The sequence below is a fragment of the Phyllobates terribilis genome, unplaced genomic scaffold (genome assembly GCF_046119375.1).
Source record: "Phyllobates terribilis strain yellow unplaced genomic scaffold, ASM4611937v1 Scaffold_1__5_contigs__length_1240528914, whole genome shotgun sequence".
Taxonomy (NCBI): Eukaryota; Metazoa; Chordata; class Amphibia; order Anura; family Dendrobatidae; genus Phyllobates; species Phyllobates terribilis.
In genome coordinates this window covers 1098131758-1098149158 of record NW_027362761.1, presented here as the reverse complement: position 1 = coordinate 1098149158, position 17401 = coordinate 1098131758, and the positions used below count along the sequence as shown (strand labels likewise).

Sequence of the window (17401 nt, the reverse complement as noted above, 5' to 3'; positions counted from 1 at the left end):
CTCCTGTCCTCGATCCACCTCGCTCCTCCATCTCCTGTCCTCGATCCACCTCGCTCCTCCATCTCCTGTCCTCGATCCACCTCGCTCCTCCATCTCCTGTCCTCGATCCACCTCGCTCCTCCATCTCCTGTCCTCGATCCACCTCGCTCCTCCATCTCCTGTCCTCGATCCACCTCGCTCCTCCATCTCCTGTCCTCGATCCACCTCGCTCCTCCATCTCCTGTCCTCGATCCACCTCGCTCCTCCATCTCCTGTCCTCGATCCACCTCGCTCCTCCATCTCCTGTCCTCGATCCACCTCGCTCCTCCATCTCCTGTCCTCGATCCACCTCGCTCCTCCATCTCCTGTCCTCGATCCACCTCGCTCCTCCATCTCCTGTCCTCGATCCACCTCGCTCCTCCATCTCCTGTCCTCGATCCACCTCGCTCCTCCATCTCCTGTCCTCGATCCACCTCGCTCCTCCATCTCCTGTCCTCGATCCACCTCGCTCCTCCATCTCCTGTCCTCGATCCACCTCGCTCCTCCATCTCCTGTCCTCGATCCACCTCGCTCCTCCATCTCCTGTCCTCGATCCACCTCGCTCCTCCATCTCCTGTCCTCGATCCACCTCGCTCCTCCATCTCCTGTCCTCGATCCACCTCGCTCCTCCATCTCCTGTCCTCGATCCACCTCGCTCCTCCATCTCCTGTCCTCGATCCACCTCGCTCCTCCATCTCCTGTCCTCGATCCACCTCGCTCCTCCATCTCCTGTCCTCGATCCACCTCGCTCCTCCATCTCCTGTCCTCGATCCACCTCGCTCCTCCATCTCCTGTCCTCGATCCACCTCGCTCCTCCATCTCCTGTCCTCGATCCACCTCGCTCCTCCATCTCCTGTCCTCGATCCACCTCGCTCCTCCATCTCCTGTCCTCGATCCACCTCGCTCCTCCATCTCCTGTCCTCGATCCACCTCGCTCCTCCATCTCCTGTCCTCGATCCACCTCGCTCCTCCATCTCCTGTCCTCGATCCACCTCGCTCCTCCATCTCCTGTCCTCGATCCACCTCGCTCCTCCATCTCCTGTCCTCGATCCACCTCGCTCCTCCATCTCCTGTCCTCGATCCACCTCGCTCCTCCATCTCCTGTCCTCGATCCACCTCGCTCCTCCATCTCCTGTCCTCGATCCACCTCGCTCCTCCATCTCCTGTCCTCGATCCACCTCGCTCCTCCATCTCCTGTCCTCGATCCACCTCGCTCCTCCATCTCCTGTCCTCGATCCACCTCGCTCCTCCATCTCCTGTCCTCGATCCACCTCGCTCCTCCATCTCCTGTCCTCGATCCACCTCGCTCCTCCATCTCCTGTCCTCGATCCACCTCGCTCCTCCATCTCCTGTCCTCGATCCACCTCGCTCCTCCATCTCCTGTCCTCGATCCACCTCGCTCCTCCATCTCCTGTCCTCGATCCACCTCGCTCCTCCATCTCCTGTCCTCGATCCACCTCGCTCCTCCATCTCCTGTCCTCGATCCACCTCGCTCCTCCATCTCCTGTCCTCGATCCACCTCGCTCCTCCATCTCCTGTCCTCGATCCACCTCGCTCCTCCATCTCCTGTCCTCGATCCACCTCGCTCCTCCATCTCCTGTCCTCGATCCACCTCGCTCCTCCATCTCCTGTCCTCGATCCACCTCGCTCCTCCATCTCCTGTCCTCGATCCACCTCGCTCCTCCATCTCCTGTCCTCGATCCACCTCGCTCCTCCATCTCCTGTCCTCGATCCACCTCGCTCCTCCATCTCCTGTCCTCGATCCACCTCGCTCCTCCATCTCCTGTCCTCGATCCACCTCGCTCCTCCATCTCCTGTCCTCGATCCACCTCGCTCCTCCATCTCCTGTCCTCGATCCACCTCGCTCCTCCATCTCCTGTCCTCGATCCACCTCGCTCCTCCATCTCCTGTCCTCGATCCACCTCGCTCCTCCATCTCCTGTCCTCGATCCACCTCGCTCCTCCATCTCCTGTCCTCGATCCACCTCGCTCCTCCATCTCCTGTCCTCGATCCACCTCGCTCCTCCATCTCCTGTCCTCGATCCACCTCGCTCCTCCATCTCCTGTCCTCGATCCACCTCGCTCCTCCATCTCCTGTCCTCGATCCACCTCGCTCCTCCATCTCCTGTCCTCGATCCACCTCGCTCCTCCATCTCCTGTCCTCGATCCACCTCGCTCCTCCATCTCCTGTCCTCGATCCACCTCGCTCCTCCATCTCCTGTCCTCGATCCACCTCGCTCCTCCATCTCCTGTCCTCGATCCACCTCGCTCCTCCTGTCCTCGATCCACCTCGCTCCTCCTGTCCTCGATCCACCTCGCTCCTCCTGTCCTCGATCCACCTCGCTCCTCCTGTCCTCGATCCACCTCGCTCCTCCTGTCCTCGATCCACCTCGCTCCTCCTGTCCTCGATCCACCTCGCTCCTCCTGTCCTCGATCCACCTCGCTCCTCCTGTCCTCGATCCACCTCGCTCCTCCTGTCCTCGATCCACCTCGCTCCTCCTGTCCTCGATCCACCTCGCTCCTCCTGTCCTCGATCCACCTCGCTCCTCCTGTCCTCGATCCACCTCGCTCCTCCTGTCCTCGATCCACCTCGCTCCTCCTGTCCTCGATCCACCTCGCTCCTCCTGTCCTCGATCCACCTCGCTCCTCCTGTCCTCGATCCACCTCGCTCCTCCTGTCCTCGATCCACCTCGCTCCTCCTGTCGCTCCTCCTGTCCTCGATCCACCTCGCTCCTCCTGTCCTCGATCCACCTCGCTCCTCCTGTCCTCGATCCACCTCGCTCCTCCTGTCCTCGATCCACCTCGCTCCTCCTGTCCTCGATCCACCTCGCTCCTGCTCCTCCTCCTGTCCTCGATCCACCTCGCTCCTCCTCCTCCTCCTGTCCTCGATCCACCTCGCTCCTCCTCCTCCTCCTGTCCTCGATCCACCTCGCTCCTCCTCCTCCTCCTGTCCTCGATCCACCTCGCTCCTCCTCCTCCTCCTGTCCTCGATCCACCTCGCTCCTCCTCCTGTCCTCGATCCACCTCGCTCCTCCTCCTGTCCTCGATCCACCTCGCTCCTCCTCCTCCTCCTGTTCTCGATCCACCTCGCTCCTCCTCCTCCTCCTGTCCTCGATCCACCTCGCTCCTCCTGTCATCGATGCTCCTCCTCCTGTCCTCGATCCACCTCGCTCCTGCTCCTCCTCCTCCTGTCCTCGATCCACCTCGCTCCTCCTCCTCCTCCTCCTGTCCTCGATCCACCTCGCTCCTCCTCCTCCTCCTCCTGTCCTCGATCCACCTCGCTCCTCCTCCTCCTCCTCCTCCTGTCCTCGATCCACCTCGCTCCTCCTCCTCCTCCTCCTCCTGTCCTCGATCCACCTCGCTCCTCCTCCTCCTCCTCCTGTCCTCGATCCACCTCGCTCCTCCTCCTCCTCCTCCTCCTGTCCTCGATCCACCTCGCTCCTCCTCCTCCTCCTGTCCTCGATCCACCTCGCTCCTCCTCCTCCTGTCCTCGATCCACCTCGCTGCTCCTCCTCCTGTCCTCGATCCACCTCGCTGCTCCTCCTCCTCCTCCTGTCCTCGATCCACCTCGCTGCTCCTCCTCCTCCTCCTGTCCTCGATCCACCTCGCTCCTCCTGTCCTCGATCCACCTCGCTCCTGCTCCTCCTCCTGTCCTCGATCCACCTCGCTCCTGCTCCTCCTCCTGTCCTCGATCCACCTCGCTCCTGCTCCTCCTCCTGTCCTCGATCCACCTCCCTCCTCCTCCTCCTCCTGTCCTCGATCCACCTCCCTCCTTCTCCTCCTCCTGTCCTCGATCCACCTCCCTCCTCCTCCTCCTCCTGTCCTCGATCCACCTCCCTCCTCCTCCTCTTCCTGTCCTCGATCCACCTCGCTCCTCCTCCTCTTCCTGTCCTCGATCCACCTCGCTCCTCCTCCTCCTCCTGTCCTCGATCCACCTCGCTCCTCCTCCTCCTCCTGTCCTCGATCCACCTCGCTCCTCCTCCTCCTCCTGTCCTCGATCCACCTCGCTCCTCCTCCTCCTCCTGTCCTCGATCCACCTCGCTCCTCCTCCTCCTCCTGTCCTCGATCCACCTCGCTCCTCCTCCTCCTCCTCCTGTCCTCGATCCACCTCGCTCCTCCTCCTCCTCCTCCTGTCCTCGATACACCTCGCTCCTCCTCCTCCTCCTCCTGTCCTCGATCCACCTCGCTCCTCCTCCTCCTCCTCCTCCTGTCCTCGATCCACCTCGCTCCTCCTGTCCTCGATCCACCTCGCTCCTGCTCCTCCTCCTGTCCTCGATCCACCTCCCTCCTCCTCCTCCTCCTGTCCTCGATCCACCTCCCTCCTCCTCCTCCTCCTGTCCTCGATCCACCTCCCTCCTCCTCCTCCTCCTGTCCTCGATCCACCTCCCTCCTCCTCCTCCTCCTGTCCTCGATCCACCTCCCTCCTCCTCCTCCTCCTCCTGTCCTCGATCCACCTCCCTCCTCCTCCTCTTCCTGTCCTCGATCCACCTCGCTCCTCCTCCTCTTCCTGTCCTCGATCCACCTCGCTCCTCCTCCTCCTCCTGTCCTCGATCCACCTCGCTCCTCCTCCTCCTCCTGTCCTCGATCCACCTCGCTCCTCCTCCTCCTCCTGTCCTCGATCCACCTCGCTCCTCCTCCTCCTCCTGTCCTCGATCCACCTCGCTCCTCCTCCTCCTCCTGTCCTCGATCCACCTCGCTCTTCCTCCTCCTCCTCCTGTCCTCGATACACCTCGCTCCTCCTCCTCCTCCTCCTGTCCTCGATCCACCTCGCTCCTCCTCCTCCTCCTCCTGTTCTCGATCCACCTCGCTCCTCCTCCTCCTCCTGTTCTCGATCCACCTCGCTCCTCCTCCTCCTGTCCTCGATCCACCTCGCTGCTCCTCCTCCTCCTCCTCCTGTCCTCGATCCACCTCGCTCCTCCTCCTGTCCTCGATCCACCTCGCTCCTCCTCCTGTCCTCGATCCACCTCGCTCCTCCTCCTGTCCTCGATCCACCTCGCTCCTCCTCCTGTCCTCGATCCACCTCGCTCCTCCTCCTGTCCTCGATCCACCTCGCTCCTCCTCCTCCTCCTGTCCTCGATCCACCTCGCTCCTCCTCCTCCTCCTGTCCTCGATCCACCTCGCTCCTCCTCCTCCTCCTGTCCTCGATCCACCTCGCTCCTCCTCCTCCTCCTGTCCTCGATCCACCTCGCTCCTCCTCCTGTCCTCGATCCACCTCGCTCCTCCTCCTGTCCTCGATCCACCTCGCTCCTCCTCCTGTCCTCGATCCACCTCGCTCCTCCTCCTGTCCTCGATCCACCTCGCTCCTCCTCCTGTCCTCGATCCACCTCGCTCCTCCTCCTGTCCTCGATCCACCTCGCTCCTCCTCCTGTCCTCGATCCACCTCGCTCCTCCTCCTGTCCTCGATCCACCTCGCTCCTCCTCCTGTCCTCGATCCACCTCGCTCCTGCTCCTCCTCCTCCTCCTCCTCCTCCTCCTGTCCTCGATCCACCTCGCTCCTGCTCCTCCTCCTCCTCCTCCTGTCCTCGATCCACCTCGCTCCTCCTCCTCCTCCTCCTCCTGTCCTCGATCCACCTCGCTCCTGCTCCTCCTCCTCCTGTCCTCGATCCACCTCGCTCCTGCTCCTCCTCCTCCTGTCCTCGATCCACCTCGCTCCTGCTCCTCCTCCTCCTCCTGTCCTCGATCCACCTCGCTCCTGCTCCTCCTCCTCCTGTCCTCGATCCACCTCGCTCCTGCTCCTCCTCCTCCTCCTCCTCCTGTCCTCGATCCACCTCGCTTCTGCTCCTCCTCCTCCTGTCCTCGATCCACCTCGCTCCTGCTCCTCCTCCTCCTGTCCTCGATCCACTTCGCTCCTGCTCCTCCTCCTCCTGTCCTCGATCCACCTCGCTCCTGCTCCTCCTCCTCCTCGTTCCTCCTCCTCCTCGTTCCTCCTCCTCCTCGTTCCTCCTCCTCCTCGTTCCTCCTCCTCCTCGTTCCTCCTCCTCCTCGTTCCTCCTCCTCCTCCTGTCCTCGATCCACCTCGCTCCTCCTCCTCCTGTCCTCGATCCACCTCGCTCCTCCTCCTCCTCCTGTCCTCGATCCACCTCGCTCCTCCTCCTCCTCCTGTCCTCGATCCACCTCGCTCCTCCTCCTCCTCCTGTCCTCGATCCACCTCGCTCCTCCTCCTCCTCCTGTCCTCGATCCACCTCGCTCCTCCTCCTCCTCCTGTCCTCGATCCACCTCGCTCCTCCTCCTCCTCCTGTCCTCGATCCACCTCGCTCCTCCTCCTCCTCCTGTCCTCGATCCACCTCGCTCCTCCTCCTCCTCCTGTCCTCGATCCACCTCGCTCCTCCTCCTCCTCCTGTCCTCGATCCACCTCGCTCCTCCTCCTCCTCCTGTCCTCGATCCACCTCGCTCCTCCTCCTCCTCCTGTCCTCGATCCACCTCGCTCCTCCTCCTCCTCCTGTCCTCGATCCACCTCGCTCCTCCTCCTCCTCCTGTCCTCGATCCACCTCGCTCCTCCTCCTCCTCCTGTCCTCGATCCACCTCGCTCCTCCTCCTCCTCCTGTCCTCGATCCACCTCGCTCCTCCTCCTCCTCCTGTCCTCGATCCACCTCGCTCCTCCTCCTCCTCCTGTCCTCGATCCACCTCGCTCCTCCTCCTCCTCCTGTCCTCGATCCACCTCGCTCCTCCTCCTCCTCCTGTCCTCGATCCACCTCGCTCCTCCTCCTCCTCCTCCTCCTGTCCTCGATCCACCTCGCTCCTCCTCCTCCTGTCCTCGATTCACCTCGCTCCTCCTCCTCCTGTCCTCGATCCACCTCGCTGCTCCTCCTCCTCCTCCTGTCCTCGATCCACCTCGCTCCTCCTCCTCCTGTCCTCGATCCACCTCGCTGCTCCTCCTCCTCCTCCTGTCCTCGATCCACCTCGCTCCTCCTCCTGTCCTCGATCCACCTCGCTCCTCCTCCTCCTCCTGTCCTCGATCCACCTCGCTCCTCCTCCTCCTGTCCTCGATCCACCTCGCTCCTCCTCCTCCTCCTGTCCTCGATCCACCTCGCTCCTCCTCCTCCTCCTGTCCTCGATCCACCTCGCTCCTCCTCCTCCTCCTGTCCTCGATCCACTTCGCTCCTCCTCCTCCTCCTGTCCTCGATCCACCTCGCTCCTCCTCCTTCTGTCCTCCTCCTCCTGTCCTCGATCCACCTCGCTCCTCCTCCTCCTCCTGTCCTCGATCCACCTCGCTCCTCCTCCTCCTCCTGTCCTCGATCCACCTCGCTCCTCCTCCTCCTCCTGTCCTCGATCCACCTCGCTCCTCCTCCTCCTCCTGTCCTCGATCCACCTCGCTCCTCCTCCTCCTCCTGTCCTCGATCCACCTCGCTCCTCCTCCTCCTCCTGTCCTCGATCCACTTCGCTCCTCCTCCTCCTGTCCTCGATCCACCTCGCTCCTGCTCCTCCTCCTCCTCGTTCCTCCTCCTCCTCGTTCCTCCTCCTCCTCGTTCCTCCTCCTCCTCCTGTCCTCGATCCACCTCGCTCCTCCTCCTGTCCTCGATCCACCTCGCTCCTCCTCCTCCTGTCCTCGATCCACCTCGCTCCTCCTCCTCCTGTCCTCGATCCACCTCGCTCCTCCTCCTCCTCTCCTCGATCCACCTCGCTCCTCCTCCTCCTGTCCTCGATCCACCTCGCTCCTCCTCCTCCTCCTGTCCTCGATCCACCTCGCTCCTCCTCCTCCTCCTGTCCTCGATCCACCTCGCTCCTCCTCCTCCTCCTGTCCTCGATCCACCTCGCTCCTCCTCCTCCTCCTGTCCTCGATCCACCTCGCTCCTCCTCCTCCTCCTGTCCTCGATCCACCTCGCTCCTCCTCCTCCTCCTCCTCCTGTCCTCGATCCACCTCGCTCCTCCTCCTCCTCCTCCTCCTGTCCTCGATCCACCTCGCTCCTCCTCCTCCTCCTGTCCTCGATCCACCTCGCTCCTCCTCCTCCTGTCCTCGATCCACCTCGCTCCTCCTCCTCCTGTCCTCGATCCACCTCGCTGCTCCTCCTCCTCCTCCTGTCCTCGATCCACCTCGCTCCTCCTCCTGTCCTCGATCCACCTCGCTCCTCCTCCTGTCCTCGATCCACCTCGCTCCTCCTCCTCCTCCTGTCCTCGATCCACCTCGCTCCTCCTCCTCCTCCTGTCCTCGATCCACCTCGCTCCTCCTCCTCCTCCTGTCCTCGATCCACCTTGCTCCTCCTCCTCCTCCTGTCCTCGATCCACCTCGCTCCTCCTCCTCCTCCTCCTGTCCTCGATCCACCTCGCTCCTCCTCCTCCTCCTGTCCTCGATCCACCTCGCTCCTCCTCCTCCTCCTGTCCTCGATCCACTTCGCTCCTCCTCCTCCTGTCCTCGATCCACCTCGCTCCTCCTCCTTCTGTCCTCCTCCTCCTGTCCTCTATCCACCTCGCTCCTCCTCCTTCTGTCCTCCTCCTCCTGTCCTCTATCCACCTCGCTCCTCCTCCTGTCCTCGCTCCTCCTCCTCCTCCTGTCCTTGCTCCTCCTCCTCCTCCTCCTGTCCTTGCTCCTCCCCCTTCTCCTCCTGTCCTCGCTCCTCCCCCTCCTCCTCCTGTCCTCGCTCCTCCCCCTCCTCCTCCTGTCCTCGCTCCTCCTCCTCCTGTCCTCGCTCCTCCTCCTCCTGTCCTCGCTCCTCCTCCTCCTGTCCTCGCTCCTCCTCCTCCTGTCCTCGCTCCTCCTCCTCCTGTCCTCGCTCCTCCTCCTCCTGTCCTCGCTCCTCCTCCTCCTGTCCTCGCTCCTCCTCCTCCTGTCCTCGCTCCTCCTCCTCCTGTCCTCGACCCGCCTCGCTCCTCCTGTCCTCGACCCGCCTCGCTCCTCCTGTCCTCGACCCGCCTCGCTCCTCCTGTCCTCGACCCGCCTCGCTCCTCCTGTCCTCGACCCGCCTCGCTCCTCCTCCTCCTGTCCTCGACCCGCCTCGCTCCTCGACCCGCCTCGCTCCTCCTCCTCCTGTCCTCGACCCGCCTCGCTCCTCGACCCGCCTCGCTCCTCCTCCTCCTGTCCTCGACCCGCCTCGCTCCTCCTCCTCCTGTCCTCGACCCGCCTCGCTCCTCCTCCTCCTGTCCTCGACCCGCCTCGCTCCTCCTCCTCCTGTCCTCGACCCGCCTCGCTCCTCCGCCCGTCCTCGACCCGCCTCGCTCCTCCGCCCGTCCTCGACCCGCCTCGCTCCTCCGCCCGTCCTCGACCCGCCTCGCTCCTCCGCCCGTCCTCGACCCGCCTCGCTCCTCCGCCCGTCCTCACTGCTCGCCCAAAATCCAAAGTATGAAGATTAGAAAAGTCAGGTCCTATATGTATTAATCCCCGTCCTCTTCAGTGTCCCAATGGCAACCACGAGCGAAGCCAAACCCCATTACCTAAGTCCTACCTCTTCATCCAAAGATGGAGGGGCCACACAGAGATTGCTCCTGATTTCTGGGATAAGGAGCCTGGAGAAAGTAGTTCGTTCTGGTAATGCCTCGGAGATTAAAGGGGTTGTCCCATCATGATGATATTCTTTGTATAGATCCTAACACATAATGTCGGCCATTTATTCTTTGATCATATATTCCATGAATAATGCTAAAATGTACATGTATAGCATGGCGCCACCTGCTGGTCACTGTAGCACTTTCGGGACTTTTTTTGATACTCCTTTATTTATTTTTTTTCTTGAAGCTAAATCCCATTCTTTTTTTCTTGCTCTGTTCCTGTGATACATTTCCTGGTGGGGTAGTAATATTGGTTTAGGTAAAAGAAACACGAGTAGTAAGAGGGACTTTGGCTTTCTCAGTGTCATCGGTTGTAGGTAGTTGTATTAGACGACGGCCAGACAGAGGTCTGAAATCTAGGCCTTTCACCAAACAAAATAAACTATCCACAAGCAATACCCAGGAGAGGAGACTACCCTGCAATTCAATGTCCAAGTCTTTCAGGAGCCTGGTGACCCATCCAGGGCTAAATACCAGGCCGGAAGCTCCTCTGCAGACAGCATGCTGTGGATTGTGTGCCCCTCATCAGTGTAGTGCAGGGCTCATTTACATACTTTTCTACCATGGAGCATTGCCTGTATGACTCTACTGAGCTGGTCTCTTTAAGGAGAAATAGTACGTCTCTACCAGGTGAGGTAACCAGCCGGACTCTGCTGCTCACTGATGAGGGGCATACACCCTCTACCTGGCAGCTCCCATAGAGAATCACCATAAGACTCAATGCTCTGCCTCCCTCTTTAAAGGGGTTCTCAGACAAGCTGTCCAAAAAAGACCCCCGTCACACATTTCAGGCTGCTACCCGTCCTAACCAGACGTCTGTAGTGATGTGAACAAGCACATCTGATCTGCTCGAATCTGGACTGAAACAAGTTTCCAGCCTATTCTGAATAAATCCTTATCATTCATCATTATTTCCACAGCTTTATTTTATGCTCCAAGTACAATCCACTACTAATTACAGCATCCTACACATTGTGGACAGAACTCTATTCTGTTTAATTGTACCTGTAGTGTAAAGCTGTGGAAATAAAGATGGATGCAAACATTTTAGTAGGAATCTACTCCATTTGTTGTTGATTACATTTGCAGCGTCTGTCCACCAGATGGCAGTGTGGAGTAGGTAATATGACGGCTATAGCGGAGCGCTGTGCTGCCGTCAGTCCCGTCCACATGACTGGAGCTGCAGTGCTCCGGCACCACAGTGATACGGGAACCGCCACTCCCATTCTCGTGATTTTTGTCTTTGTCACCATTTTCCGAGACCTGTAGCATTTTCTGTTGATAGTGCTGTGTGATGACTTGTTTTTTGGCGCGGCAAACTGCCATATATATTGCTATCGTTTTGGGGTAGATCTGCGTTGATCACAACCTATTATTATTATTTATTTTTTTAATAGAGTTTTGGCAACTGAAATAACGCAATTCTGGCTTTTAGAAAAAAAATTCTCCATTTGTTTACTGATAGGGTTAATTATTTTGATAGATCACACTTTTATGGGCACAGCAATACCACATGTTTAATTTTTTTTTTTATTTATTTTTTTATGGGTGAAAGGAGTGGTGATTAGATTTTTTTTTTTTTTTTTTAATATTAAAAGCATATTTTTCTTTTTTTGTTCCCTTTTTTCAGGGGAATTGAACTTGCAATTGTTCCATCACTTATACTATATATTGCAATACCGCAGTGTCACAGTATACATTGTTGCTCTCCTATGAAGCTTTACCTTTGGCTGCCATGGGGACCCATCAGATCAGGCGGTGGGGACATACATGGGGCCAGGGACCTGTGACTTACTATTACATTACATGACGGCAAGGGGTTAAATAGATCTGTTGAGGCTGTGAAAATGGCTGTGTAAGTCTGATATTAGGCTGAGCATTTTAGGAGTCTCGTATATTCAGTCTCAGTCCATGCAGCCTGACTGACAGCTGCGGCCTGTACTGAGCAGTGTGAGATCTCAGCAGCAGGGAGGAGGGACACTGAGGAGCAGTCAGGCTGGATGGGCGAGAATGAGGTTAACCTTCAAATTGGATTACACATTACACATCTATTCTGACATGGATTCTCAAAGTAAGAACAACAGCCTTCTCAGGTCTAAGAGATCTATCTAGTAATGTATGTAGTTTTGCTTTGTGAAATCTGGTGACAGACCCACTTTCAAGTTAAACAGCATATAGTATGGTGATTATTTCCCCAGCATCCCCCTAATGGGGGTGAATTCTGCGTGTAGTATATAATATCTGACATTTACTTGGAGTGTGAATTAAAGCGAGGTCAGACATGTATATTGGCGGCTGATGGTATCACTGGCTGCTTATCGTCTCTTCACTTATGTCTTTTGCAGAAATTATCCTTTGAGTTGGCTGATAAAGAAGGGGCCAGGATTATCCTGGCAAATGACCCCGATGCCGACCGTCTGGCCGTGGCGGAGAAACAGGAGAGGTGAGAACAGATCCGGCGTTCTAGGCGATTGGCGCTTTACTATGGATCACCTTACAGGCTTTGTATGCTGTCCGGGTACTGGTCGGGCCCCTATATACTTACATCCATACTCTCGGTGAGGAGTTATGGGACAGATGAAGCCATCTTCGGTCTTGTGCTCTTTTTATACGTTGTTCTTTCTTCAGTATAAGCCTTTAGGTAGATGTTTCACAATAAAAGACAAAAGATCCATGTAGATTTCCCTATAAATCTACTTCTTTAGGGGACACTGCTATCAGTTTATTAGGCTGCCTTCTCTTATCTATTTTAGCATTTTTTTAGTTTGATGGGGAAGGAGTCTTCATTCTATTTTTTGTGCATTTTTTTTTTCAAAATCTTTTAGAGAAGTCTGAGCGAGAGCCCCATAAATGGAGCCCGTCATGAAGATTTATAGCTCAAACTAATGGCACGTATATGTACAGAGGCTTTCATGTTGATTAAATCCATGGCTTTATTTGCATTTTGCCTTTTCTGAGAAATCCAGTGTTTACATAATATGCAAATGAGCTGCAAGTGCTTTGGGGGTGGGACAGTTCACTTGCAGCTCTCCTTTACTACTCCCTGCCTGCCACCTTTATCAGACTGACAGGTCATCCATGTTTCAGTGATGTGCCTCCCCTGACCGAGATCTCTTGTAAGCACCGTCGGTGCCAAGGCGGCTTGTGCTCAGGTGGATGCACTGGGTGTAGCAACATCATGAGGACCTTACTGCACATGCGCCCCCCTCAGACACTGATGGCAGCTGCTCAAAATCTGTCAGGTGATGAGTTGCCTGTCAGTCTGGTAAAGAGGGAGAGCTGCAAGTGCATTGTCCCATCCAGAATACTGGCAAAATTTTGGGGCCGCTTGGGACTCCGCCCAGGCTCCAACCCAGCTCTACCCCAGCTCTGCCTCCATCCCTCGAACTTTCCACAGTCCCTCCACCCACTCTTGGAAAAACGCCATTTCAGCACCACGTCCTCTCATATTAACAGTTCCCATCAAACACGATATCACACACATAGCCATAACATTTTGTTTTGGCCAAAAGATTTTTTAAGCTGCCACCATGACAAGGAGACACTTTTGGCTGGGCCCTAGTCTACTCTAACCTATTAAACATTTCTTTTTCTTTTTTTGGTATATATCTATTTTTTTTTTTTAAGGAAATATCACGTACATTATTATTTTTTTAAATGACCAATAATACCACATACAAAGGACACATACTGTCACATACGCTGTATATAGTGTCAGTGTACAGGTAATACAGTGATCACCAGTGACATTATACACAGGAGCTCTGTATATAGTGTCAGTGTACAGATAATACAGTGATCACAGGTGACATTATACACAAGAGCTCTGTATATAGTGTAAGTGTACAGATAATACAGTGATCACCAGTGACATTATACACAGGAGCTCTGTATATAGTGTCAGTGTACAGGTAATACAGTGAACACTGGTGATATTATACACAGGAGCTCTGTATATAGTGTAAGTGTACAGGTAACACACTGACTCACCAGTGACGTCTGTAGTTAAAGATATTCATCTTCGCTTTTCTCCTTCATCCAGTGCAGACCACCATCACGTCTTCCAGCCAGGACTCGTCTCTGCCGAAAATAACAGTTATCTAGAGCACATTCCCCAACTTCTACATTACGCAGCTGAATACAGACGTGCACTCACCATTAATATATAATTAGTTATTATGCAACCCACCATTCCAAATATAAATTGCAATCATCCACTGTGCCCCCACTAACTGTAAATAACCACTTTCCCCACCCAATGAATATATAAATTAATTGTCACCTGTACTCTTTGCCCCAATTCAATACCAGTCACACTCCTGCATCCGCAACTTGCCCCCCACTCTTTACGGCTATGTGCCCACGATGCAGAAATGCTCAGGATTTTTTCCTGAGCGTTTCTGCATCTCCCTGGCAGAAAAAAACCCATGCGGATTGTATATGCGTTTTCCTGCCAGGGACATGCAGAAATGGAGCGTTATTCACTGACATTTCCGCATGCGGATTGACAAGCGCTTTCCAAGCGATTAGCATCACTTGGAAAGTGCTTGTGACAACTAGGTCACACTATATAAATCCATGCAACCAGCACGGATTTATATAGTGTGACCCGAGAGAGTGGTTAAAAATAAAAAAATAAATGTATACTTGGCCCCCGGTGTCCTGCTTTACACTCCGTTCTCCCTTGCCGACATCGGTGGATTGAAAGACCTGCCGACGTCAGCGGCATGTGACCCGTCACATGACTCTGACGTCAGCGCAGGTCCTTCAACCCACTGCAAAGTGCCGGAAAGCAAGGAGCAGCGCGGGACGCCGGAAGGTAAATATACATTTATTTTTTATTTTATTCTTTTTTTTACAGATTTTTTTATGGTACCTGGGTGTGGATGAGACTCTCCTCTCCTCTACACCCGGGTACCATCCGCACATTAGAACGCACCAATTACGCAAGTACAGATGCAGTCTTGCGGAATTGGTGTGTTCCAATACAAGTCAATGGCGGCGAAAACGCAGCGCTTCCGCAAAATAATTGGTAGTGCTGCGTTTTTTTCCACAATGATAGTAGTAGTAGTTTATAGTAGTTTATAAGGCCGAAAAAAGACAAGCGTCCATCCAGTTCAGCCTATTTCTTGTGCACTGCAGCTATTCCGCAGCGTTGATCCAGGGGAAGGCAAAAAAAAACAAAACAAACAAAAAAAAAAAAACATGCGGTATAGGCCAATTGACATCATTGAGGAAAAAATTCACTTCCCGACACCAATCTGGATTAATTAACTATCACTAAGCATAAGATGTAATTTTATTGTTCTCAAGAAAGGCGTCCAGGCCTCTCTTGAACTCATTAAGTGAGTTGGACATCACCACTTCCTCTCCCAGAGAGTTCCAGAGTCTCACGGCTCTGACCGTAAAGAATCCCCTTCTATGCTGGTGCAGGAACCTCCTTTCCTCCAGACGCATAGTGTGCCCCCTCGTCTTAGTCACCATCCTTGGTATAAACAGGTCATGGGAGAGATCTCTGTACTGCCCCCTGATGTATTTATACATGTTTATGAGGCTCCCCTAAGCCTTCTCTTTTCCAAAGTAAATAGGCCTAATTTTGACAACCTCTCTGGGTATTCTAGTCCCTCCATTCCCTTTATTACCTTAGTCGCCCTCCTTTGTACCCTCTCTAGCTCCAATATGTCTTTCCTGAGCACCGGAGCCCAGAACTGTGCACAATATTCTAAGTGCGGCCTTACCAGCGCTTTATACAGAGGAAGAACAATGTTCTCATCATATGCCCCTATTCCTCTTCTGATGCATGCCATGACTCTATTTGCCTTCGCAGCTGCTGCCTGACACTGGGCACTCCAATTTAATTTGCTATTAACCAAGACGCCCAGGTCCTTCTCCATGTCAGATTTCCCCAACGTTTTCCCATTTAATATGTATGGGTGACTGCTGTTTTTCTTTCCCATGTGCATGACCTTACATTTATCGGCATTGAACCCCATTTGCCATTTTTTGGCCCAACTCCCCAATTTATCTAAATCCTCCTGTAGCTGTGCCCTATCCTCATCTGTATTAACTACTTTACAAAGTTTAGTATCATCTGCAAATATTGCTATTTTACTATGCAACCCTTCCACTAGATCATTAATAAATATATTAAATAATATAGGGCCCAAGACAGACCCTTGAGGCACCCCGCTAGTAACCCTGACACCCCCTGAGCTTACTCCATTGATAACCACCCTCTGCTTTCTATCACTCAGCCAGCTATTTACCCACTTGCACACATTATCCCCCAGACCAAGCATTCTCATTTTATATACCAACCTTTTGTGTGGCACGGTATCAAACGCTTTGGAGAAGTCAAGGTATACAACATCCACTGACTCTCCCCGGTCCAGCTGTGAGCTCACCTCCTCGTAGAAGGCGATCGGGTTTGTTTGGCAGGAGCGATCCCTCATGAATCCATGTTGATATGGAGTTAGACAGTTATTATCATTAAGATATTCTACAATAGCATCTCTAAGAAATCCTTCAAACAATTTACCCACAACAGACGTTAAGCTGACTGGTCTATAGTTCCCAGGGTCACTTTTAGACCCCTTTTTTAATATTGGTACCACATTTGCTTGGCGCCAGTCTAGTGGGACAGACCCTGTCCATAAAGAGTGCTTGAATATAAGATACAGCGGTCTGTCTATCACATTACTTAATTCTTTTAGTACCCGGGGGTGTATGCCATCTGGGCCTGGTGACTTGTCTATTTTGATATTATTTAGGCGTTTCTGAACTTCCTCCTGGGTTAGGTGGGTGATATTTAGCGGAGGGTTTACTTTATCACTTTGCATTTCCTCCGATAAATTGTTTTCTTTTGTGAAAACAGTGGAGAAGAAGCTATTGAGTAGGTTTGCTTTACCCTCATCGCCCTCTATGATTTTACCCAGGTTATTTTTCAATGGGCCAACTACATCAGTTTTAATCCTTTTACTGTTTATATAGTTAAAGAACAGTTTGGGATTCGTTTTACTTTCTTTGGCAATTAGTCTCTCTGTCTCCTCTTTTGCTATTCTTATTTGTTTCTTACAGATTTTGTTTTTTTCCCCTATAAGATATTAGCTCTTCCTCGCTGCCTTCTTGTTTAAGTTTACCGAAAGCCCTTTTTTTGTTTTTCATTGCCCTCTTGACTTCCTTATTTAGCCACATTGGCTTCCTCCTATTCCTAGCCCTTTTATTCCCATAAGGTATGTACCTTCTACAGTGACTATGTAGGACTGTTTTGAAAATTTCCTATTTTCTATCCGTGCTCCTATTACTGAAGATACTATCCCAGTCTATAAGGTGAAGGGCATCTCTTAGCTGATCAAACTTTGCCCTCCTGAAGTTCAGTGTTTTTGTGACTCCCTTGCTGGGCACCCTACTGAAGCACATGTGGAATTGTATAATGTTGTGGTCACTATTTCCCAGGTGCCCCCCGACCTGCACCTCAGTTATTCTGTCTGGCCTGTTAGTTAATATTAAGTCTAAAAGGGCCGTCCCTCTAGTTGGTTCCTGCACAAGTTGTGACAAATAATTGTCTTTGATAATTGACAGAAACCTGTTTCCTTTCTGAGATCTACAGCTTTCGGTTTCCCAGTCTATATCGGGGTAGTTGAAGTCCCCCATAATAATCACCTCGTTATTTTTTGCTACTTCGTCTATTTGTCTCATTAATAGACTTTCCGTGGCTTCTGCTATATTTGGTGGTTTATAACAGACTCCTATGATAATTTTATTATTGTTTTTTGCCCCATGTATCTCCACCCATAAGGACTCGACCTCCTCATTTCCCTCCCATACATCCTCCCGTATTGTAGGCTTTAGACACGTCTTTACATATAGACAGACTCCACCCCCTTTCCGATTTCTTCGATCCC

General features: G+C 54.1%; 1 protein-coding gene across 2 annotated transcripts in view; it reads left to right on the top strand.

The window, feature by feature from the left end:
- Positions 1–17401, top strand: part of PGM2 (phosphoglucomutase 2) — a 63910-nt gene that overhangs the window by 27975 nt on the left and 18534 nt on the right. For both annotated transcript variants that reach the window (XM_073646208.1, XM_073646201.1), the window contains one exon: positions 11843–11940. In XM_073646208.1, the coding sequence (XP_073502309.1) occupies positions 11843–11940 (98 nt within the window). The remainder of the gene's footprint in view (positions 1–11842; positions 11941–17401) is intronic.